The sequence below is a fragment of the Mercenaria mercenaria genome, chromosome 14, assembly GCF_021730395.1.
Source record: "Mercenaria mercenaria strain notata chromosome 14, MADL_Memer_1, whole genome shotgun sequence".
Lineage (NCBI taxonomy): Eukaryota > Metazoa > Mollusca > Bivalvia > Venerida > Veneridae > Mercenaria > Mercenaria mercenaria.
Genome location: NC_069374.1, coordinates 35,724,215 through 35,748,706, shown reverse-complemented (window position 1 = coordinate 35,748,706; position 24,492 = coordinate 35,724,215). Strand labels below are relative to the sequence as shown.

The 24,492-nt window shown below is 33.7% G+C and overlaps 1 protein-coding gene and 2 long non-coding RNA genes across 3 annotated transcripts; all 3 read right to left on the bottom strand.

Moving 5' to 3' along the window:
• Nucleotides 1-213: 213 nt before the first annotated feature.
• Nucleotides 214-24,043, bottom strand: LOC123527260 (uncharacterized). The gene is made up of 3 exons (XM_045306610.2): nucleotides 23,885-24,043; nucleotides 18,561-18,794; nucleotides 214-3,267 (listed from the first exon to the last, which is right to left on the bottom strand). Exons 1-3 carry the CDS (start codon nucleotides 23,964-23,966, stop codon nucleotides 2,612-2,614), a joined length of 972 nt encoding a protein of 323 aa, XP_045162545.2. The 5' UTR covers nucleotides 23,967-24,043; the 3' UTR covers nucleotides 214-2,611.
• LOC123527261 (uncharacterized) lies at nucleotides 7,755-10,609 on the bottom strand. The gene is made up of 3 exons (XR_006681682.2): nucleotides 10,448-10,609; nucleotides 8,718-8,908; nucleotides 7,755-8,104 (listed from the first exon to the last, which is right to left on the bottom strand). It is a non-coding gene; the product is annotated as an uncharacterized LOC123527261 (long non-coding RNA).
• Nucleotides 12,390-15,225, bottom strand: LOC123527262 (uncharacterized). The gene is made up of 2 exons (XR_006681683.2): nucleotides 15,033-15,225; nucleotides 12,390-14,413 (listed from the first exon to the last, which is right to left on the bottom strand). It is a non-coding gene; the product is annotated as an uncharacterized LOC123527262 (long non-coding RNA).
• Nucleotides 24,044-24,492: the final 449 nt, after the last annotated feature.

Below are 24,492 nucleotides of genomic sequence, written 5' to 3'. Positions count from 1 at the left end.
TGGCTAAGCTACTAATTTCTAGTACAGTACTTCCGACAACAGTGCCTCCCTGTTCAATTTCGTTTTTGTGTATTATTAAATGAGATTTAGATGCATTTTAGGTGCTCTAACAGGCATGTATGGTAAAATAAATATAGTTTATATTGTTAAATACAACACTAAACGTTTAGTCTCAATTTTTTATAGTTTAATATAGTTTAAAATAGTTTTATTATATACCAAAATTCATTACAAAACTGGGTTATTTCATATATTAAAGTGTAAATAAGCAGTGATTGATATGAAATTTAAATGAAAATTGCATGAAGTTGCATTATTGTCTAAAAACTCAATCTGCCTTCCGAAAATTATATACTTGCCAAATGTCTCTTACTGTATTAACTGATAAATTTGCGAATGATACTGATTAAGGAAAAATTGTAGGTAGTGTATTCCTTGATTGTCGTAAGGCTTTTGACTTGCTTGATCATAATATTAGTATTCTCTTGTACAGAATGAAACTATATCATCTAAATGATCTTTTATCACGCTGGCTTGAATCTTACCTAATAAATACAATCAAATTTGTCCAAGTAAATAATTATAATATCTGATCTATCTTAGCATTTATAAAATGATTCTACGACGCATGTAGGCGACCATTACGTATCTGATATTGAAAGAAAACTGGGAAAAGTGAAAATACCAAAGTCGAAAATTGCTGCACGCCTATCGATACACAAATCGTCCTCTAATTCAATCATGTCAAAAAATGTTAACAGGAAAATTAGGCATGATAAGGGGTGTTTGAGAAAAATACTTTCTCAACTAATGAAACTGGAATGTTTTGAGTTGTAGAATCATACCGTGGTTTCAATGTTATTATGCAAAGATAGTTTTCATCGGTTTTGCAACGAATATTACACTTCAAAGCAAAAAACATTCATAATGCTTCATTAATAATTTCCATAAAATATTTTATACATTTGTACTAATATTAAAAAAACTGTATCAATACGCTGGATGCTCTGTCATAAGGATATAATGCTATGTTTACCACGAAAATTTAAAAATAAGATACTAAAACGTAGAGTAACGCTGTCGGGTATCGAACCAACACCCACAGACTGCAATATATCACGATTCTTATATTTTTCTTTACTATCATAAAAACACAAATTCCTCGGTAAACGTACTCCAGTTCGAACTTAAACGTCTCCAGTTCGATTTCCAGGCTCGTTTTGCTTTATTTTTAAATCATGAATTACAGCATTGCTTAATTTAAAGAAACTGCCGATTTCGTACGAAAATGAATACACAATAATGAATAAGAAGCTAGACAAAATCTACGTAATGCATAAACAAAACAAGAATTTCTGACATTTGAAAGATCCTAAACGTCGTAATAGCCACTGACTATTGATCGAGCTTTCTTTATATTTTGTTTTAATCTAGACTGATATTTGTTGTTTATTTACATGCTGCTTAATAAAAGTGTCATAATGATGTCGTACTTATAATCCTTTGGGAGTGTCTCAAGATGTAACTTATGATCTTTCGTGAAACAGGTCCAATGTGTGCAAATCACTTAAATCCTACATTTAGCATTTAATCTGTTACATCGAAGCTGTGAGCATTACTTGTACAGGTTGTACGACATCATCGTACATGTTGTGTTATTTAGTAAGTCGCCTCTCCAAAACAAAAGCATATCTTATTATGGAAGATAACAAAAATTAAACAGATGTCCGGTTAATGTATTTCCATAATCTTGTACTTATTATAGCCTTCATGTGGAAGGTGAAATAAAAATAAAAAACATTCCAGTCCCACTGGCCCATTATGATACTACAAACGCTGACGCATCGTGCAAGATGCCAACAAAAAGTAGTTGTTTAAAGAAATACAAAATTTAATGATACATGGAAATAAACAAAGTAGATAAGTTACTTGTTATGTTCCAGATTTGTTGGGAATAAGTATGTTCAATTAATATTTCAAAAATTTATGAGAATAAGTATTTTTAATAAATGTTTCAAAATTTCATGAATTGAAAAAGTAAGTTCAAAGTATTATACAAAGGTCATTCTACTGCTCAACTTTGAAATTTTAGGAAAAGTCTGTTTGGCAATGTAACAGGCACTTGCTTTTCTTCCGTCATTTGCACACAAATACTTTTAAATGTTTATTTCAGTAATTACACAGTCTTTTAGTCATTAGTGTATACAATATTCCTTGGGTATTATGCCAGTAAACATATTATAAACATTTAATAGTATTTCAGTTATATAACCGTGGTCATTTACTCTAACCAGCTTTCAGGATATGCATCAGTACTGACCTGTCTTTGCAAGAAACATACAACTTCTTAACATTAACCTGATGAGGACAAACGATTTCAGACACACTACTAACAGAACTTTTTTTTAGATTTAAATAACAGAAGTCAAGGAACCTGTCAAACGATCTATACCATCGCTGACATGTTTTCTGGAAGTGACTGACAACATTCTAACACAAATCTTTAGTCGTTGATAAATGACGCCAAACACATTGCCTGTGTATTTTCAACGAAATACTTTGCATATGCTTTTTAATTCGGTTCATAAATACCTGCTGCGTAAATGTCAACCTATTTGCTAATAGTCCAGTGTCTCCTCTTGTTGTCACGGGATTTTTTGTATGGGACATAAGAGCACACAGCGCATGTGAGCTCACGTCCATTTACGTACGGTGGACATTTTAGCGATCCACATCTCCCTTCAACGGAATAAAATAATTTTCCATTTTCATTGGCATTCCCGCCTTCTATGCTCTCTGGATGTTCATCCAAGCAAACATATTCAGATGCAGCAGGATGGTCGTAATATCCGGCGACTAATCGTCCATGGTATTCCAAAGTCCAACCCTGATAACAGTCGTTTCTTCCAGGTAGCATAAGGACTGGTGCTCTTTTGACCAGGCAAACAGCACAGGGAACATCATGCTCAAACGTGGTTGGTGATTCATCGGGTCTTTCATATTCAGCACCATAAACAAATGCCCTGAGACTTTGTGCGGCATCATTGTATGTCGCCCATAATGGATCTTTAGGCAAACAGAGGTAGTTTACTGCTGCTCCTTTGTGTGTGTAATGAGATCCGCCGACATAACCTTCATAGACAAGCTCTGTTCCAGTGCCAGGACAAGTTGTTCGTCCCCATCTTATATATGTTTCACCTCCACCAGATCCCTCCGCCTCCATTGTGTCAATAACGTCGTTAAGAGATTCAAGAGATGCATGTGCCTCTGAAATATACCAAGCTTCTAGATTTATTATCAAAAAAGATATGATAAAATAAGAAATCGGGCATAGCTTTACATTGATGTATTTCTCATTCTATGTAAACGTTACAGATTTACATGTTTTACATTCAACATTTAATTTCATATTAGGTATTCATCATCATTCGTTTTCATGAAACTTTCAAAGCGACGCAAACAAGGATTCATGTCAAAATGTCAATGAGTATTTAATTTTTCAGCTGTTTTATATAAAAATAAAAAATGACATTATTAAAAGGGTTCTGTGTGTGTGTGTGTGTGTGTGCGTGTGCGTGTGTGTGTGTCATATAAACGACGGTGTCTACTTGTAGCAGTGAGCACAGTGCCCGACTTTATAGTGCTGCCTCACTGGAATATCACGCCGTAGACACGTGACGTGATACCCCACCCAGTCACATTATACTGACGCCGGGCTGACCAGTCCTAGCACTACGCTCTTAATTCTGAGCGCCAAGCGAGGAAGCTACTAGTACCATTTTTTACGTCTTTGGTATGACGCGGCCGGGGATCAAACCCACGACCTCCCGCACTTGAAGCGGACGCTCTACCACTAGGCTACAGAGGCGGTTAAAAAGAGTTCTGAGCAGTATTTATTAATAAGCTACTGCTATAGACTTAAAAGCTATACTTTTATTATTTTATTAGTAAATATTTTATGTTAGATTTATCTTATAGCATTCTCTTTATATATGAACTTGACGTATACTGATTTATAATGTTCTTATCTGATAATATTTATAACTAAGAAATTGAAGTTAGTAGTCAACTAAAGTCTTCATATGAAATAAATACATATTTCCAGGCTTTTGCGTGATCTAGTCTTGATATTTGTTTAAGTTAATGAAAATAAAACAAAATTAAGTACTTGAAAAAAATGTTCTGAAGCCATATGAAATGGGAAGATAAACTTAATTGTACTTTTTAAAAGAAATTAAGAAAGAGGTTGGAAAAAGATATTTTTTAACATTCCTGTTGCTATGGATACGTATACATGTAACTTTAAAGATCGATAGGATACAGTGTTAATATTGCCATATGTATGCTCACATATTTCATTTAGGTCATAAAAATGGCACTGACTCTCTCAAAATCCAGTTATATTTTACAGTAACTGTTATTTTTTCTTTTTTGTTGGGTTTAACGTCAAACTATAGGTCACATGGCGACTTTCAGGCTTTTGATGGTTGAGGAAAACCCCAGTTCCTTCTCCGTGCATTATTCCATCACGGGCTGCCACCTGGCCCCGCTTTCACTAACGTTCTCAAGTCAAAATCTCAGCTCAAGTCTGAGAAAAATCTCAACTTTGATTCTCAGCTTGAGATTTTTCTCAGATTGGCTTTCACTAAAAATCTCTCAGTAAAATCTCAACTTCCGCGCCGAGATTTTTCTCAGATTTCTTGAGTCAAGGGTTGGGCTGTCTCAGTGCTTTTCTCAAAGAAACAAAATGGCGACTTTTCGACGATACAATATACGCCGCCGCCGTAGTCGGTGCCAGTTTCACGTTGAGTTCACCAGCATGACATGGATGACAACAAACTTCGTCAGAGACGGTAATTTCTTAATTTCAAGGGAAGTAATCCAAGTAAAAACTTAAATGGCCGATTGTTGCTAGGGACACTGTTTACGCTTTTAAAACACATGCAGCAATTAATTTACCACAAGGACAACATTTTCAAACAATTTTACTGTTTCTAAAATGTTTCTTTATCGTCTTGAATGCTACACAACTTTGAAGACAATATTTATTAAGTACAGTAGACGTTTTACTGTGCCTATGTTTCGTACCAAAAACGCTCGTACCGAGATATATTGACTTGTGCAGTAACGTCCCTAGAAGTCCTTGTTCTTGTGAAATTTCGTTTTACAACTTGGGGGTTATTATCAAGGGGTGTTAAAAATGAGCAGTTAGTGGTTGGCTCAAAGCCGGGACCCCTTGTTTACAGGGTGTGCGCACTATCAACTGAACTAACCAGCTGCTGAAACAATTTCCCCTTTGTGGTAATCAAGTCCTATACCATAAGAAACTCCCCTGCTATATAGAAGTCGTGTACATAGAGGGGACTATTCCTGGATAATGCCTCTAGTTTATAAAACAGTCGCAGTCCAATGTGTGCAGTTAGTTAATTGAACAGATTGAGTAAAATGTGCAGTCAGTCTACTGTAGGGCTCAATCTTGGGGACCCTCTCATACAGGACTAGTACTCTACCAACTAAGCTAACCTACTGCTTAAACAAAACCTCCACTTTGTAGTAGTCAAGTCCTGTTGCATCATAGGCCTCGGTAGCCAAGTGGTAGATGGCCCACCACTTCAGTGGGATATTGTAGGTTCAGTCTCTAGCCATGTCATGTGATAAAAGTTATTACATAATGGCATAATATTACATACGGCTCTATACACCAGCTTGTTTATAAGTAATCACTCATTAATAAGCATTTAGAAATATTTTGTTCTGCATTTTGCAGTGCTGTTAACTATTAACATCTATACTTTAGATAGTTCACATTTAGCAAGTGGCAAATAGCATGATGTAATTGAATAAGCAGAAAAACTGATGGACATAAAGACAATGAAAAATATTTAAGTTCTAATAATTTATTAAAGTTAACAGAAATTTTTATAAGTTGACAACAGTTTTTATTCATTTATAAATAAATATGGCATTTCATAATTTGATCTAAAATATTGGTTGAACATTTAAAGTACAATATTTTTCAAATCTTTCCAAAAATATCAGAAAATCTTTACTCTATGCTATTGATAAAATTTATATTACCAATAAGTTGTTAGATTTCAGTATGATTTACAACAATAATTTTAAGTAAAATTTTATATTTCACTGTCATTGTCTTCTCAGATAAATTTGATTTTTTAAAAAGAACTATGAAATGCCAAAGTGTACAGGTTATCATTTTCATTTCTTTTAAATTTTCATTTACTGTTCCAGTTCACTATTCTTCCTATGAAAATGTTTATAATTAACTTCTGTTCACATGTTAAAAGTTATGTTGTTGACTCAAGTTGATGGTGTTTCTCTTACTGATGAGTCCTGGAAACACTGTATGGGTCACAAAATTAAATCAGGACGAAACACACCTGACAACAGATGTTGATTAAAACAATCAGTTGCATTAATAACCAACTGAAGATAAAAATAAGAAAATGTTATAACTTAAATCCAAAAACATTTTTAAAAATTTGCATGTACTTTCAAATTTATCTGATTTTCAGGTGTTTCTAAGGCTGTTTTCATTCAAATGACATAGTTTAATAATTAGTTTAATAGTTGAATGTGCTATTGCCTACCTATTCCCATAAAGGAGTGCAATGTGATGAAACAATGTTAAAATGATCACTATTCCAATAATTAGTTAACCAATAATAGTAGATGGTTTTGTAGTGAACAAGAACTGCCACTCAGGGTCAATTAAAAGAGAAAACATTAGAAATGATACAAGGAGGTTTTTAAAGTAAACAGCTTTAAGGCCTACACCATGTAAATTTCATACAAAAAAACCCTTTAACTTTATGCAGCAAACTTTCCAAAAATAGAATGTTTATCAGTTGGTTAGAAAAGTACTACATATACTTTCAATGATTCACATGACTTTATACTGCACAAGCCAAAAAGGGAGTTAATCAATAAAAACTGATTTAACATTTTCAGTAACATTTTCACCCATGCCAATCTTTGACACATAAATGCGATAATTAAAATTCGAAAACAAGAAATAATGTGTCTCATGTTCCTAACAAACAACGTGGCAGCCACATTTAAATTTAATGTAAACAAAGATAATGCCTTCAACAATATATATCTATCGGCTATAGTTTTTTTTTAAATAATTAAGCCTTTTCTTCTCTCTCACCTTATTTTAATTCAGTTCAGTTTTATAAAGTGTTTTGGGGCAAATTACATATACACAATGTATCCAATCAATGTAGTCAACAAATGTTTGCAATTTCAGCTGAATGGCTCAAGCAGTTTTAACCCTTATCATGCTGTACATGGTTGGTCCTACCTTTGCAACAAGTGTAGATCATGATAAGCCTGCACATCTGTGCAGTCTGATCTTGATCTGCACTGTTCGCCATTCAGTCCGTATCTTTTGGTTAGCACCCCTTTTAACACTTAATAATACTGTCCAAATTGTAAAACGTACAAGTTCATTATAGAAATTTAGCAAGGGCCTAAGGGTTAAAGTTACATTAAATTATATAGCTAATTGTGTCCCCTGTGCACCCAAAAAAAGTGTGACATTTACATGAAGGCTAGTTTTCAACAGTGTGTCTTTTTAATCAAGCTTTATTTTTAGAGCTTTGATTTTTATGTAACTTAAAGTCTGCACATTTAAAGCAAAATACTTTTTTTTCATAAACTACATCTCATTCTTACCAATATCAGGCAATATGTTGCATCTTGTGATGGAACCCTCTTCACAAATGTAGTGAAAAAAAAAAAACAAAAAACAATTTAAATGTTGAACACTACAGTTTCATAACCGCAATACTTTTCTTGAGTCCTAATGTTTTCCTAAGATCTTAATCTTTTCAGCTTTGAAGACACAATCTGACTATTTTTGTTTGATAAATCAACTTTCTCAGAATCTTGATGAAAGTCTATACACACAAAAATGTCCCCTGTGCACCTTTTCAGTAGTTTAGTGTCAGATTTTTTATATTCTTTAAATAAAATGTTTTTTACATAGGCCCCCACTTCCACAGTATATCTTGCAGCTTGTTCCTTTCACATGGCAGATATATTGTATTCGAGGAGATACATCAGGAGGAGGTACATCAATCTGAAAAGGAATTGTTTTTTCCATATAATACACAGTACACTATCACAAATTTTATTTTTGTTATGCATTTATGGAGCGAAATTTCCTATTTTTTTTTGTTTCAGTATGATTCAATTTTGCCATAGTATTTCAGTCATGTAATGGTGTTCAGTTAACCTATCAAGTGTTCCTGCATTCTTTACTAGAAATGACTTGTGCTCACAGACAACTTCCCATTTTAAATGAGTAAGAAATGTTGGACAAATGACTTCAGACATATTCTTCTCTCAGACTGTTAAAGATATTACATGCATAGCCAAAGGATCAAACTTACAACTTTTCTTGATTTATAGTCTAGTGCTTTATATTCTGAGCTAGGCATGCAAATTATCATAAGTGAAAGTTTCAAACCAAAACCAATACTGGTCAAAATCAGCCTGATCCATTTCAGATGTTTGTAAATGAAGTGCCTCCATTCAGGGTATCAATTTGGTTTCTGTATATTTTGCAAGCATGCTTTTACTTATTGTTCTCCTTTATTTCCTTTTGACTAAAATTAAAATCTAGCATGGTTTGAATTATAATAGAGTTTGCAAATTTAGGAAACATTGAGACTAACTCAGTCAATACATACTATACTTGAAATCACAGACCAGACACCAATACAGGTACTGCCTTCAGATCCATCAGTGTTTTGGAACCTTGGTGAATGGTCCTAGAACAGCTCAGAATGGATTATCCACTGTCATTAGCATCTTTTGAATCAGCACATAGCTCAAGCCTGACCTCTGTATAAGCTGAGGATCTTCATCAGCTGGCTGTGACCTGATATAAATTATATAAAATTGCTCTGTAACCAGGTTTAAATATACCTTAATCCATTTATAAGAAGGAATATCAATCTTTAAATTACACAAAGATTTTGATAATATAGAAAATCTTAAGCACTAAGTCTGAGACTTAGGTATACAAGATCAATGTTTATTGGGTGCATATACATAAGCTTATAATTATTAGCTACATAATTTTGATATCTACAAGAATCTTAATAAAACTGTGTGTGGGTGTGTATTATATAAACCACATATAAAATATATAAACATATAATATTAAATAGCATACTTTGAAACATATGCATTGACAATGAGCATTTAAAACCATTATCAAAATCTGTGACATTTCAGGGATGCCTTACAATTGAAACAGCTTTTTCTTTCATAATGATTAAAAAAAAAACCAACATGTTTTAGCATTTTATTGAGGAATTTCATATTCTGTCTCTATTTAGATCTACAATATACAGAAGTGTACAGAAAAAGAAGGAAAACCTTTAATATACAAATATATATTCTACTGATTGGAAATTTCCCATCATAAAATGCTATTATACTGTCATACAGATTTTCAAACTTCTGTTTCAAAAATATATTTTGTTACCATGCTTGTGTCAAAAATAGTTTTTATATAGTCCTGTCTCAAGTTATGATATATTACAAACCTGCAACATTTAAAAACAAGAATAAGCTAGGCCTATATATGACACCTGTAGTTTGCATCTCAAGTGAGACTAATGTTTACACTATTGTCTAACATAACATATTGGTTATTTAGGATGTCGGGGGGTGAAAGTGCTGCAAAAATGTAATTAAAAAAATGGAACACATTTCAAACTGAAAGTGAAAGTAGAAATGAAAAGTAGAACTAGAATCATGTAAAGCCTTTGAGACCCCCTCATGTAAATTTTCATAAATGGAAATTATACCTGCCAGACCAATAATATTCATAGTACATATACACAAGTAGCAGATACTTTCTATAAAGGTCACCTTGTTTGGTTATACTTTGTATTTTGTCTTAAACACATGTACCTCTAACTGTCCACATTTTATCTTGTAGAAATGTCAATCTCTTTTTTTCAACACATTTTTTTCTCTAAATTTGTTTTTGTTGTGTGTCTAACATACTTATCTAGGTACTCTGGTTAATGAATTATAATTAACTTTTATATTTTTTGAAATATTGCATTTTTTTTTCATTTTGACAGCTCTACCTACTTTCACTTTCATTTTGCATTTTCAAAAAAATGTACATGGTTTGCAGCACTTTCAACTCACAGGGTACCTGGCGAAATACGTTAGACACAGAATTAATTTATAATCATGACGGCAATGACAAAATACTATGGAAAAAGAAGCTTGATATCTTATACAAAATAGAATGTGAGTATTTTGAACAAACTGTGTTGTTCAAAGTTTGAAATGCCTGCAGTAGAGAATGCATAGCTATTTATGTCCCTGCAATCATTGATATGAATACACTAATTGCAGTAATTAATATGTGAATCAAAAAACAATATATACTTACGGCTGCATATCTGATTCCAATAAATATATGCCCGATAACATAAAATTGTCACACGTAGTGTAACAACATATGGTTGTGTTTACGTAATCCCATATTTGGTAAAGAAAACACATGCAATATGACGTAGTACCCTCGACTGTGTGTTTGATTGGTTCAAAAGTGACAGGTTTGAAGCTGCTTAATTATAATATTGAAAATACACTGCCATACTTTTGTACAACAGTGTACAAACATACAATCTGGATATATCCCGAAACTGTACATGTTGTTTATGAACATTTCTCAACGCTTCATTTCGTCTCAATAAATGAATAAATTCACTGCCCCCAACTATGCACTCGTGTTCGTGGGAAAGTTCACGCGGCTCCTTGGATGTTTGGCCGCTTATGTCTTAAAAAATTACGGCTCAGCTGAGAAAAATCTTAAGACTTGAGAAAAAGTTTAGAGAAAGCCAACGTGAGAAATTTCTCAGCTGAGACAATTCTCAGACAATTCTGAGACAATCTTGAGCTGAGAATTTTCTCACTTTGAGAACGTTAGTGAAAGCGGGGCCTGGCCCCGCTATCACTAACGTTCTCCAGTCAAAATCTCAGCTCAAGTCTGAGAAAATCTCAACTTTGATTCTCAGCTTGAGATTTTTCTCAGATTGGCTTGCACTAAAAATCTCTCAGTAAAATCTCAACTTCCGCGCCGAGATTTTTCTCAGATTTCTTGAGTCAAGGGTTGAGCTGTCTCAATGCTTTTCTCAAAGAAACAAAATGGCGACTTTTCGATGATACAATATACGCCGCCGCCGTAGTCGGTGCCAGTTTCACGTTCAGTTCACCAGCATGACATGAATGACAACAAACGTCGTGAGAGACGGTAATTTCTTAATTTCAAGGGAAGTAATCCAAGTAAAACTAAAATGACCGATTGTTGCTAGGGGCACTGTGTACGCTTTTAAAACACATGCAGCAATTTATTTACCACAAGAACAACATTTTCAAACCTTTTTACTGAGTGTTCTAAAATGTTTCTTTCTCGTCTTGAATGCTACACAACTTTGAAGACAATATTTATTAAGTACAGTAGACGTTTTACTGTGCCTATGTTTCGTACCAAAAACGCTCGTACCGAGATATATTGACTTGTGCAGTAACGTCCCTAGAAGTCCTTATTCTTGGCGCACAATAAAATTGTGAAATTTCGTTTCACAGTTTGGGGGTTATTATAAAGGGGTGATAAAAATGAGCAGTTAGTGGTTGGCTCAAAACCGTGACCCCTTGTTTACAGGGTGTGCGCACTATCAACTGAACTAACAAGCTGCTGAAACAATTTCCCCTTTGTGGTAATCAAGTCCAATACCATAATAAACTCCCCTGCTATATAAAAGTCTCCTCTAATTTATAAAACAGTCACAGTCCAATGTTGTGAACCTAGTTAATTGAACAGACTGAGTGAAAAGTGCAGTCAGTCTACTGCATGTAGGGCTCAATCTTGGGGACCCTCTCATACAGGACTAGTACTCTACCAATTAAGCTAACCTACTGCTGAAACAAAATCTCCACTTTGTAGTAATCAAGTAAACAAAATCTCCACTTTGTAGTAATCAAGTAAACAAAATCTCCACTTGGTAGTAATCAAGCCCTGTTGCCTCATAGGCCTCAGTAGCCAAGTGGTAGATGACCCACCACTTCAGTGGGAGATTGTAGGTTTAGTCTCTAACCATGTCAAGTGATAAAAGTTATTACATAATGGCATGATGTCACATACGGCTCTATACACCAGCTTGTTTATAAGAAATCATTCATTAATAAGCATTTGGAAATATTTTGTTCTGCATTTTGCAGTGCTGTTAACTATTAGCATCTATACCTAAGATATTTCACACTTAGCAAGTGGCAAATAGCATGATGTAGTTGAATAAGCAGAAAAACTGATGGACACAAAAACAATGAAAAATATTTAAGTATAATTTATTAAAGTTAACAGAATTTTTTATAAGCTGACAACAGTTTTATTCATTTATAAATAAATATGGCGTTTCATAATTTGATCTAAAATATTGGTTAGACATTTAAAGTACAATGTTTTTCAAATCTTTTCAAAAATATCAGAAAATCTTAACTCTATGCTATTGATCAAAATTATATTACCAGTAAGTTTTAGATTTCAGTATGATTTACAACAATAATTTTAAGTAAAATTTTATATTCACTGTCTCCTCAGATAAATTTGATTTTTTAAAAGAACTATGAAATGCCAAATGTACAGGTTTTCATTTCTTTTATAATTTCCATTTACTGTTCCAGTTCACTATGTTCCTTTGAAAATGTTTATAATTAACTTCTGTTCACATGTTAAATGTATGTCGTTGACTCAAGTTGATGGTGTTTCTCTTACTGATGAGTCCTGGAAACACTGTATGGGTCACAAAATTAAATTGGGACGAAACACACCTGACAACAGATGTTAATGTTGTCAAAAACAATCAGTTGCATTTATAACCAAATGAAGATAAAAATAAGAAAATGTTATAACTTAAATCCAAAAACATTTTTAAAACTTTGCATGTATTTTCAAATTTATCTGATTTTCAGGTGTGTCTAAGGCTGTTTTCATTCAAATGACATAGTTTAATAATTACTTTTAATAGTTAAATGTGCTATTGCCTTTCTATTCCCATAAAGGAGTGCATTGTGATGAAACAATGTTAAAATGCTCACTATTCCAATAATTAGTTAACCAATAATAGTAGATGGTTTTGTAGTTAACAAGAACTGCCACTTAGGGTCAATTAAAAGAGAAAACATTAGAAATTAATGACTTAATTACATAAGAAATTATCAAAAATACAAGGTGGGTTTTAAAGTAAACAGCTTAAAGGCCTACACCATGTAAATTACAAAAAAAACTCCTATAACTTTATGCAACAAACTTTTCAAAAACAGAATGTTTATCAGTTGGTTAGAAAAGTACTACATAACTTTCAATTATGCACATAACTTTATACTGCACAAGCCAAAAAGGGAGTTAATCAATAAAAACTGATTAAATATTTTCAGTAACATTTTCACCCATGCCAATCTTTGATACATAAATGCAATAATTAAAATTCGAAAACAAGAAATTAATGTGTCATATTTCTAACTAACAACCTGACAGCCACATTTAAATTTAATGTAAACAAAGATAATGCCTTTTTTTTAAAAAATAGTTAAGCTTTTTTTCTTCTCTCTCACCTTATTTTATTTCAGTTCAGTGTTATAAAGTGTTTTGGGGCAAATTACATATATCCAATCAATGTAGTCAACAAATATTTGCAATTTCAGTTGAATGGCTCAAGCAGTTTTAACCCTTATCATGCTGTTCATGGGTGGACCTACCTTTGCGACAAGTGAAGATCATGATCAGCCTGCACATTAGTGCAGTCTGATCTTGATCTGCACTGTTCGCCATTCAGTCAGTATCTTTTGGTTAGCACCCCTTTTAACACTTAATAATACTGTCCAACTTGTAAAATGGACAAGTTCATTATAGAAATTTAGCAAGGGCCTAAGTGTTAAAGTTATATTAAATTATATAGCTAATTGTGTCCCCTGTGCACCCAAAAAAGTGTGACAATTACATGTTGGCTAGTTTTCAACAGTGTGTTTTTAAATTTAAATGTTGAACACTACAGTTTCATTACCCCATTACTTTTCTTGAGTCCTAATGTTTCCTAAGATCTTTATCTTTTCAGCTTTGAAGACACAATATGACTTTTTTTGTTTAATAAATCAATTTTCTCAGAATCTTGATGAAAGTCTATACACACAAAAATGTCCACTGTGCACCTTTTCAGTAGTTTAGTGTCAGATTTTTTATATTCTTTAAAAAAAATGTTTTTACACAGGCCCCCACTTCCACAGTATATCTTGCAGCTTGTTCCTTTCACATAGCAGATATATTGTATTCAAAGACATCAGGAGGAGGTACATCAATCTGAAAAGGAATTGTTTTTTCCATATAATATACAGTACCCTATCACAAATTTTATTTTTGTTATGCATTTATGGAGCAAAATTTCCTTTATTTGTTTTTTGTTTCAATATGATTCAATTTTGCAACAGTATTTCAGTCATGTAATGGTGTTCAGTTAACCTTTTAAGTGTTCCTACATTCTTTACTAGAAATGACTTATGCTCACAGACAACTTCCCATTGCAAGTGAGTAAGAAATGGCGGACAAATGACTTAGACAAGTTCTTCTCTCAAACTGTTAAAGATATTGCATGCATAGCCAAAGGATCAAACTTACAAGCTTTCTTGATTCATAGTCTAGTGCTTTATATTCTGAGCTAGGCATGCAAAATTATCATAAGTGAAAGTTTCAAACCAAACCAATACTTGGTCAAAATCAGACTGGTCAGTTTCAAATGGTTGTAAATTAAGTGCCTCCATTCAGGGTATCAATTTGGTTTCTGTATTATGTTGCAAGCATGATTTTATTTATTGTTCTCCTTTATTTCCTTTTGAGTAAAATTAAAATCTTAGGCATGGTTTGAATTATAATAAACTTTGCAAATTTAGGAAACATTGAGATTAACTTAGTCAATACATACTATAGTCTATAGTTGAAATCACAGGCCAGACACCAGTACATGTACTGCCTTCAGTTCAATCAGTGTTTTGAAAGGTTGGTGAATGGTCATAGAACAACTCAGAATGGATTATCCACTGTCATTAGCATCTTTTGAATAAGCACATAGCTCAAGCCTGACCTCTGTATAATAAGCTGAGGATTTTCATCAGCAGGCTGTGTAACAAGAGCCATGTTACACATAGCTACCCCCCCCCCAGGCATATTATAATTGAAGGCTAAAGTTCCTGACAAGTTTCGTGTCTGAAAGTATTAATTTTAGGGAAAGCTTTGAAGAACCGTTTAGTTGTGGTCCGCATCAGGGGTTTTAAGATGTGGAAGAAAGAATAAGTCAGTAGTGAGGTAGTTTACTGCTAAATTTTATTAATTTTCATGAACAGTATAGCTATGATGTTTTTCTATATGGCTACTGTAAAAAGACGGAATGGAAAGCTAACAGGGAACAAGAGTGCCAGCATGTCACAATATATGCCCGTCAAAGCAAATTTGTTTACTCTAGCAGCTGTATTTGCAAATGGAATGTTAATTTTGTGGTTGTTTAGTAATCATTGTGAGTCTTTTATTTTTTAAAGTCCACTAAAAAACTCCTTACCAGGTAGAGATACCTTATATATAATAAAATACACCTAAAATTGGAGAGTAACATCTATGTTGTACCACAGAAAAGTGGTCTCGTTTTTCCCTAGGGTCAATTATAAAAATGTTACAATATAAGTTATTCATAGTAACAACTAAGGGAAGTTAATCTTAAAAAAATTGAAAGTCCGCACAAAAATCTTTATCAGGTAGAGATTGGTCAAAATACACCTCATAATTGGATTTAGCATGCTTATTGTATCTACTACAGAAAAAAAATAATTATATTAGCATTTTATTGAGGAATTTTGTATTATGTCTCTATTTAGATCTACTATATAGACAGGAGTTCAGTAAAAGAAGGAAAAGCTTTAATATACAAATATATATTCTACTGATTGGAAATTTCCCATCATAAAATGCTATTATTCTGTCATACAGATTTTCAAACTTCTGTTTCAAAAATATATTTTGTTTCCATGCTTAAGTCAAAAATAGTTTTTATATAGTCCTGTCTCAAGTTATGAAATATAATTACAAACCTGCAACATTTTAAAACAAGAATAAGCAAGGCATATATATGACACCTGTAGTTTAATCTCAAGTGAGACTAATGTTTATGCTATTGTTTGACATAACATATTGGTTATTCAGGAAGTCTGGGGGTGACAGGGCTGCAAAAATGTAATTAAAAAATGGAACACATTTCAAACTGAAAGTGAAAGTAGAAATGAAAAGTAGAACTAGGATCATGTAAAGCCTTTGAGACCCCCTCATGTAAATTTTCATAAATGGAAATTATACCTGACAGACCAATAATATTCATAGCACATATACACAAATAGCAGATACTTTCTATAAAGGTCACATTGTTTGGGTATACTTTGTATTTTGTCCTAAACACATGTACCGGTACCTCTAACTCACAGTCCACATTCTACCTTGTAGAAATGTCAATCTTTGTTTTTTTTTCAAACACATTTCTTTTCTCAAATTTGTTTTTGTTGTGCGTCTAACATACTTATCTAGGTAGATCTACTCTGGTTAAGAAATCTAATTAACTTTTATATTTTTGAAATATTGCATTTTTTTTTATTTTGACAGCTCTACCTACTTTCACTTTCATTTTCAAAAACATGTACATGGTTTGCTCACAGAGTACCTGTCGAAAAACGTTAGACACAGAATTAATTTATAATCATGACAGCAATGACAAAATGCTTTGGAAAAAGAAGCTTGATATCTTCTACAAAATAGAATGTGAGTATTTCGAACAAATTGTGTTGTTCAAGTTTGAAATGCATACAGTAGAGAATGCATGGCTATTTATGCCCCTGCAATTATTGATATGAATCACTAACTGCAGTAATTAATATGTGAATCAAAAAACAATATACTGGATATACTTACGGCTGCATATCTGATTCCAATAAACATATGCCCGATAACATAAAATTGTCACACGTAGTGTAGTGTAACAACATATATGGCTGTGTTTACCTAATCCCATATTTGGTGAAGAAAACGTATGCAATATGACGTAGTACACTCGACTGTGTGTTTGATTGGTTCAAAAGTGACAGGTTTGAAGCTGATTAATTATAATATTGAAAACACACTGCCTAACTTTTGTACAAACATACAGTTTGGATATATCCCGAAACTGTACATGTTGTTTATGAACATTTCTCAACGCTTCGTTTCGTCTCAATAAATGAATAAATCCACTGCCCCCAACTATGCACTCGTGTTTGTGGGAAAATTCACGCGGCTCCTTGGATGTTTGGCCGCTTATGTTTTAAAAAATACGGCTCAGCTGAGAAAAATCTCAAGACTTGAGAAAATGTTTAGAGAAAGCCAACTTGAGAAATTTCTCAGCTGAGACAATTCTCAGACAATTCTGAGACAATCTTGAGCTGAGAATTTTCTCACTTTGAGAACGTTAGTGAAAGCGGGGCCTGGAACCTTCCGTTAGCCAGATGGATGGTTCCCTCAAATGAGGCTCGAGCCCATATCAGCGAGGGGCAAGTGATTCACTGTCAGCGATGGTAACCACTTGATCTCGGACGCCCCGACATAGCTGCTTATAATAAAAATAGAAACAAAATTGCTGTAGATTGTACCACTGAAAGACGAGTCCCGCGACATGTATATTTTAAAGTTATATTAGAAAGCTAATGCATACTAATAAAATTATTAGATCTAGTACTTCAGATTTAATAATAACACGAAATAAGCTGAAAAGTGCTAAATATTCATATTTTCATCTTCTTGCAACGTGAATTAACTTTAGAGGGTAATGTACTTCAAACATGTATTTGTTTTTACTTAAAGGGACATAGACAAACAAATACGAGATTTTAGCAGCTAAAACAATTAATTGCATAAAGTATTGTGAATTGCTAAAGTTCAATAATGAATCTACTTATGTTAAAAAGTATTCATTATCCTTAATGGAACAGTTAGTCAGAAGTTGGAGCTCCACCACTTTGATATATTTTTACATACTCAATTTTCATTATTCAAAGTGAATGTACCCAGTCTATGCTTTTTGTCTAACATCTTATAATAATGATAACATATTACAATCAGTTCTCACAAAACAGTTTCAGAAATAGATAAGCTTTTGTGCACATTACATAAAATTTAGAAACAAATACACAAATACCATTTAGTCTCATCGGTAGTCAAGTTCAAAGTCTTCCCAAACCCTTCGAATTCATTGGAGAAACAAGCTGCTATTCTTTTAAGATCAAACTTTGCAGAGCTTCAGACAGGTTTCACAAAGGCGATAGGTTTATTCCTCTTTATACTTAAAATGACATCATGGCAAATTAGCTGTATTATTTTGTTAGAAATGGTTGATATAGTAAAGATATAATATACGATCAATGAAATATTTGCTAAGTCTCACCTTTCAGTTCCTGGTTTAAATACTCTATGATACTTTCTTTTTCCTTCAGTTTCATTTCAAGTTTGGACTGTCCTTCCTCAAGCTGCACTAATTTCTGTAAAACCTTGTATTCATACTCGAACCGAGACTCCCCGGTAACAACTACCTTCTCTTCCGTACTTATGGTTGATATAAGCACTAATGGAAGGAGAAAGGCAAGTGCTTGACGCATGTTCGTGAAATGTAGGACGCAAGCTGAAATTTATCATATCAATATATGTTAGAACATTGATAAAAGTCAGAACTTAAAATTAACTGTATGTAAGATAGGATATATAAGCAACGGATATTTCTAGCTTTAATTGTCCTCATAGCATGTGCGACAGAGAGTCGGATGAACGTACAATAACTTAACCTTTATCCTGACTGAACAGCGAACAGTGCAGACCATGATCAGCCTGCATGAATGCACAGGCTGATCTTGGTCCGCACTGGCCATAAAGGCAGAATCACTTGCCGCCAGCAGGCTAAATACGTCGTCAAAAATAAATTCATAACCATAGATGAATGTATTCTTTCATCCATATAAGCATTGACAACAAGTAAAAAGGTCAGCTCTTCTTTATGAGAGATAATCTACTCTTTTATCTTTATGGTATTAATTAGATGCATAATATCATTATGTAAAGTCGGATTAATATTATCATGAAACGACAATGGAAGTATATTTAAAGCTTGATCTTTCGATTTTGCTGTAGCGAAACCTAGTCATTACTCAAAGGCAAAGGAAAATGTCCAAGAAACTATTCACTTAAAAGAGGTTTAAATTCATTGTCATCAAACCCATTAGTCTTTGGAGTTTCACCGGACGGCCTATGTCACGGTGATGTCATTTGTCATTCGTTGCCTTTATTTTAGAAATTTGCCAGTTTGTTTTCTAAAATTTGCATCAAATTTGCAAGTAACTGAAAACGTCTCTTGTAGTCTTTTGAGCCATAAAGTATTTTGAGCAGTTAAAAATGAGAAAAATAAACAAGAGGGCCAAGATGGCCCTATATATCGATCACCAGACTTGATCTGGCGTACTGACCTAGTTTTTGACCTCACATGACAAAGAGCTGAACTTGACCTAAAGATCATCAAGACAAACATTCTGACTTAATTTCATAAAGATTTGGTTACAACTGTGGCCTCTGGAGAGTTCACAAGCTTTTCCTTTGATTTGACCGGTGACCTTGCTTTTGACCCCACATGACCCAGATTCGAACTTGACCTATAGATTATCTAAACAAACATTCTGACTAATTCTCATGAGTTTCAAACTGAAATTGTGGTCTCTAGAGTGTTGAAAAGATTTTCCTTTGATCTGGCCTAGTGACCTAGTTTTTGCCCCACATGACCTAGATTCAAACTTGACCTATAGATTATCTAAACACACATTCTGACTACTTCTCATGAGTTTCAAACTTACATTGTGGTCTCTAGAGTGTTGAAAAGATTTTCCTTTGATCTGGCCTAGTGATCTAGTTTTTGCCCCACATGACCTAGATTCAAACTTGACCTATAGATTATCTAAACACACATTCTGACTACTTCTCATGAGTTTCAAACTTACATTGTGGTCTCTAGAGTGTTGAAAAGATTTTCCTTTGATCTGATTTACTGACCTAGTTTTTGACCCCACTTGACCCAGATTCAAAATTAACCTAGAATAATTAAGAAAAACATTCTGACCAAGTTTCATAAAGATTGGGTCAAAAATCTAGTCTCTAGAATGTTCACAAGCTTTTCCATTGATCTGACCTACTGACCTAGTGTTTGACCCAATATGACCCAGATTCAAAACTGACTTAGAAATCATCAATACTAACATTCTGATCAAGTTTCATAAAGACTGGTGCATAAATATGGCCTCTAGATTGTTCACAAGCTATGTCTTTGATCTGATTTACTGACCTAGTTTTTGACCCCACATGACCCAGTTTCGAACTTAGCTAGAGATCATCAAGACTAACATTCTGACCAAAATTCTTAAAGATTAGGTCACAAATGTGGTCTCTAGAGTGTTCACAAGCTTTTCCTTTGATCTGACATACTGACTTAGTTTTTGACCCCATATGACCCAGTTTCAAACTTAACCTAGAGATCATCAAGGCTAACATTCTGACCATGTTTCATAATCTTGGGTGAAAACTGTGGTCTCTAGAGTGTTCACAAGCTTTTCCTATGATCTGACCTACTGATCTAGTTCTAGACCCCACATGACCCAGTTTCAAACTTGACCTAGAGATCATCAAGACTTACATTCTGACTAAGTTTCATAAAGATTAGTCAAAAATGTGGTCTCTAGAGTGTTCACAAACTTTTCCTTTGATCTGACCTGCTGACCTAGTTTTTGACCCCACATAACCTAATTTCGGACTTGACCTAGAGATCATCAAGACTTACATTCTGACCAAGTTTCGGTTAAAAATGCGGTCGCTAGAGTGTTCACAAATTTTTCCTTTGATCTGATCTACTGACCTAGGTTTTCACCTCACATGACCCAGTTTCAAACTTGACCTAGAGATTGTCAAGACTAATATTCTGACTAAGATACATAAAGATCGGGTCAAAAATGTGGCCTCTAGAGTGTTTACAAACTTTTCCTTTGATCTAACCTACTGACCTAGTTTTTGACCCCACATGACCCAGTTTCGAATCTAGACTAGAGATCATCAAGATTAACATTCTGACCAGGATTCATAAAGATTGGGTCACAAATGTGGCCTCTAGAGTGTTCACAAGGCAAATGTTGACGCAAGACGGACGACGCACGACTGACGACGCACGACGGATGCCGGACGCCGGACTAAGACCGGTCACAATAGCTCACCTTGTACACTTTGTGCTCTGGTGAGCTAAAACTTACTGTCTCGCGGTCAGGTGCGCCTAGTTTAAAATACATCATTATCAGTGAAAGTATACTCTAGTTACCGTAAAGCTCGAGCTCCTTTTCGCGTTATGGTTCGTGTTCCTCCGTATGCAGCTCGAATACTTGTTATCGGCCTCTGTAGCTAATTGCAGGAATTTTTATTTATAAACACATATATTCCCTAAATAATAGAGCAACTCTCCATTTATATGAATATTCTTTAGCCTTCTGAGTACCAGCTCTTCGAAAATGAAAATAATGTCCTTTATAAGCAGAATTTTATAGTAGTGGCTTCATTCGGGTGTGGCCTTTTAGTGGTTATAAGTTAATTTTGTATCTAGAACACAAACCTAGAACACTGTTAGACACAAATGGCCGTAAAGTACGATAGAAGGAATACTTTATGTATATGCGTATTTGGATTGAAATCGAAACATCTCTTCATTAGTTTAATGGCTTGGCCGCCTTCATTGCTAACAACGGAATACTTTAATTTTTTAGAATTGCTTGAATATTACCTAACTGAATATCACCTATTTAAAAGAATGTTCGTATGTTGTTGCATTTAAAAGATTTGGTGAACCAGAGGTCATACCCTTGATCCAGCATATGGAAAAGGTAAATCATGCATAGAATAAGTTGCAAATGCACTGTAAATTTTTAAAACTGGTTACCTTTAGATAAAATATGATAACAAAAACTGACATATTCAAAATAACTTATTTTTTAATCATGGAACAATGTAAGAGGTCTACCGTATAGCGGGTTAATTCTACGGGCAAAAGAAATCTGCGGTGTTTTTCCTAAAATGAGCCTAGTTCATTGCTGCGGGTTTTTTTTTATTTCTGCGACCTTCGAGAAAAGCAGGAACAAATTTTTGCGGTTTGCATAAACCGGAAGTAAATTCTGCGCATGGGAAATAGCTACCGAATTTACTACGTCATACTTAACGACTCAAATGCACATCTTTCTCGTCAGTTATGTCTTGGTGGCATTATCTAGGTCGGAATCTAGGACAATGAAGTTGCCGCAGCTGATTTATGTTTAAATCTGACTTCTTTTCATTACAGGGCATGCTCAGAAATCAGAGTGAAAAATAAATACTGTAGGTCTAGTAACGGTAATTCATTTTGAAAGACATTTTCAGAAAAAGTAACACTGCTGGTAGAAAAAATTACGACATAGCTCTGATAGTGCTCCATGCCCATCGGAAAAAGATCCTTCTTTTTAAAATATCGCAAAATGCTCATTTTTTTCAAAATTGATATAACGTTTGTCAAACTTTTCATAAACCTAGCTTGTTTTGTGATATACAGTTGTAAAGATTACATGCCCGAAGCGGTAACCATTCATTCGTGGACAATAGATTTATACAATAACAAAAGCAATCAACCTCAATCGATACGGTGTGAATTACTTGATAGCAGACGAAAAACTCGTGAGATAAAGATAACGATAAAGCGAAATATCAAAGTTTATTTCTGCGTCAAAAAATTCTGCTGACAGTTAAATGTGCGGAATTTATTTCTGCGTGACAGCCTCGACACGCAGTATAAGCAGAAATAAAAACACGCAGAATTAACCCGCTATATAGTGGACGCAACTTGACCGATGGTTGACCTTTGTATTATAATACATAATGAGGCACAACCTATTATTGAAAATGAGTGTACGTAAAACGCTTCTCTCTGCATTCATGAATTTAAAATTTAAATAGATTCATCGTGATATATATTTACAACAGTGGTGTAAGCGCTTGAATTCAAGTACTTGTTTTTGTTAAGTTATATAGAGAGTAATAGGTTCGAGCCCTACGAGGTATTTTTTTTTATTTATTTTATCTCTTTCAGCTTTTTTTCTTGTAATGGGTCAACATTTTCTTTATTTCGACCTTCTCCAGGCAATGACTTCTTTCGTATTTTTCTAATGGTTGTCATTCCAACGCCTGTGGCCTCTGCTGCCATTTTAGTAAACTTTAAGGCTCTATTTGAAGTATCTTTTTTAAAATATTTAGTAACATTTGAAGTGATTTTTCCGGCTTCTAAGGAAAACGCCATTTTCAAAAGCGGTATTGTACGGTAATGCTACTTATATACACAGTTTTGTACATGTCTAAGGAAAACGCCATTTTCAAAAGCGGTATTGTACGGTAATGCTACTTATATACACAGTTTTGTATATGTCACGGAAAATTTGTTGAAAAAGCATGCCTGTACTAGAAAATGGAAGTATAAATTTGTGTAAATAAAGATTTAATTTAGTGTATTGGAAAATGTTAACTGATCAAATGTAAGTATACATACTTTGATACTGCACCGTTACAAACTAATTCCATATGAATATACACGGATACCATAAGCGCCCCTTATTTTTACAATGAATCAACACATTTCATTTACCGATAAACATATTATATTTAAACATTACATACCTAATATTGTAAAAACTGTCGGATACGAAAGTTGCTTCACGAAAATGAAACAGTATTCCAGTGCATTTAGCAAATCTTCCATTTGTTGTCGCCTGAATATGGGAAGTAATACGTTAGCAACCTAATGAGCACGTTTAAACCTGTCTTATCTCTCTTCTTAATTACAAAACTACGCACGTTTAAGCTATCAAATTACCGAAAAGAAAAACGTGCAAATACGCATACGGATCGATATATATTTTACAACAAATATCTTATATCAGAAGGTCGTCTTAAAAACTTAAGGAATGTATAAATAAATACCGGTATCGAATTTATGAAAAGGTGAATAAAAATTATCAATATTAACCGAGATGCTTCGTTGAACGGTTTATTTATTTTATTTCGAGCTGGGAATACTGCTCGTATAAAGTGTTGAATCATTTATTGACATTATAAATAAACAAGTGGCATATTTACAATAATAAATGTAAATGTATCTCAGTTAGATATCCTAAAAATAAAAGACGCGAACTTCTGTAAGTAAGTAATTAAGTAAGTAAATTCTTTATATATAGAAGGTGGCCTGTTTACATATAGCTATGCTAATCTTCCATTAGGCCCCATAA

Coding starts and splice junctions, on each gene's coding strand:
- LOC123527260 (XM_045306610.2), bottom strand. CDS start 23,966: ATGGAAGATTTGCTAAATGCACTGGAATACTGTTTCATTTTCGTGAAG. Junction 18,795..23,884: donor GACAGTTTTTACAATATTAG/GTATGTAATGTT, acceptor GATAAATTTCAG/CTTGCGTCCTACATTTCACG. Junction 3,268..18,560: donor TTTAAACCAGGAACTGAAAG/GTGAGACTTAGC, acceptor GGTATATTTCAG/AGGCACATGCATCTCTTGAA.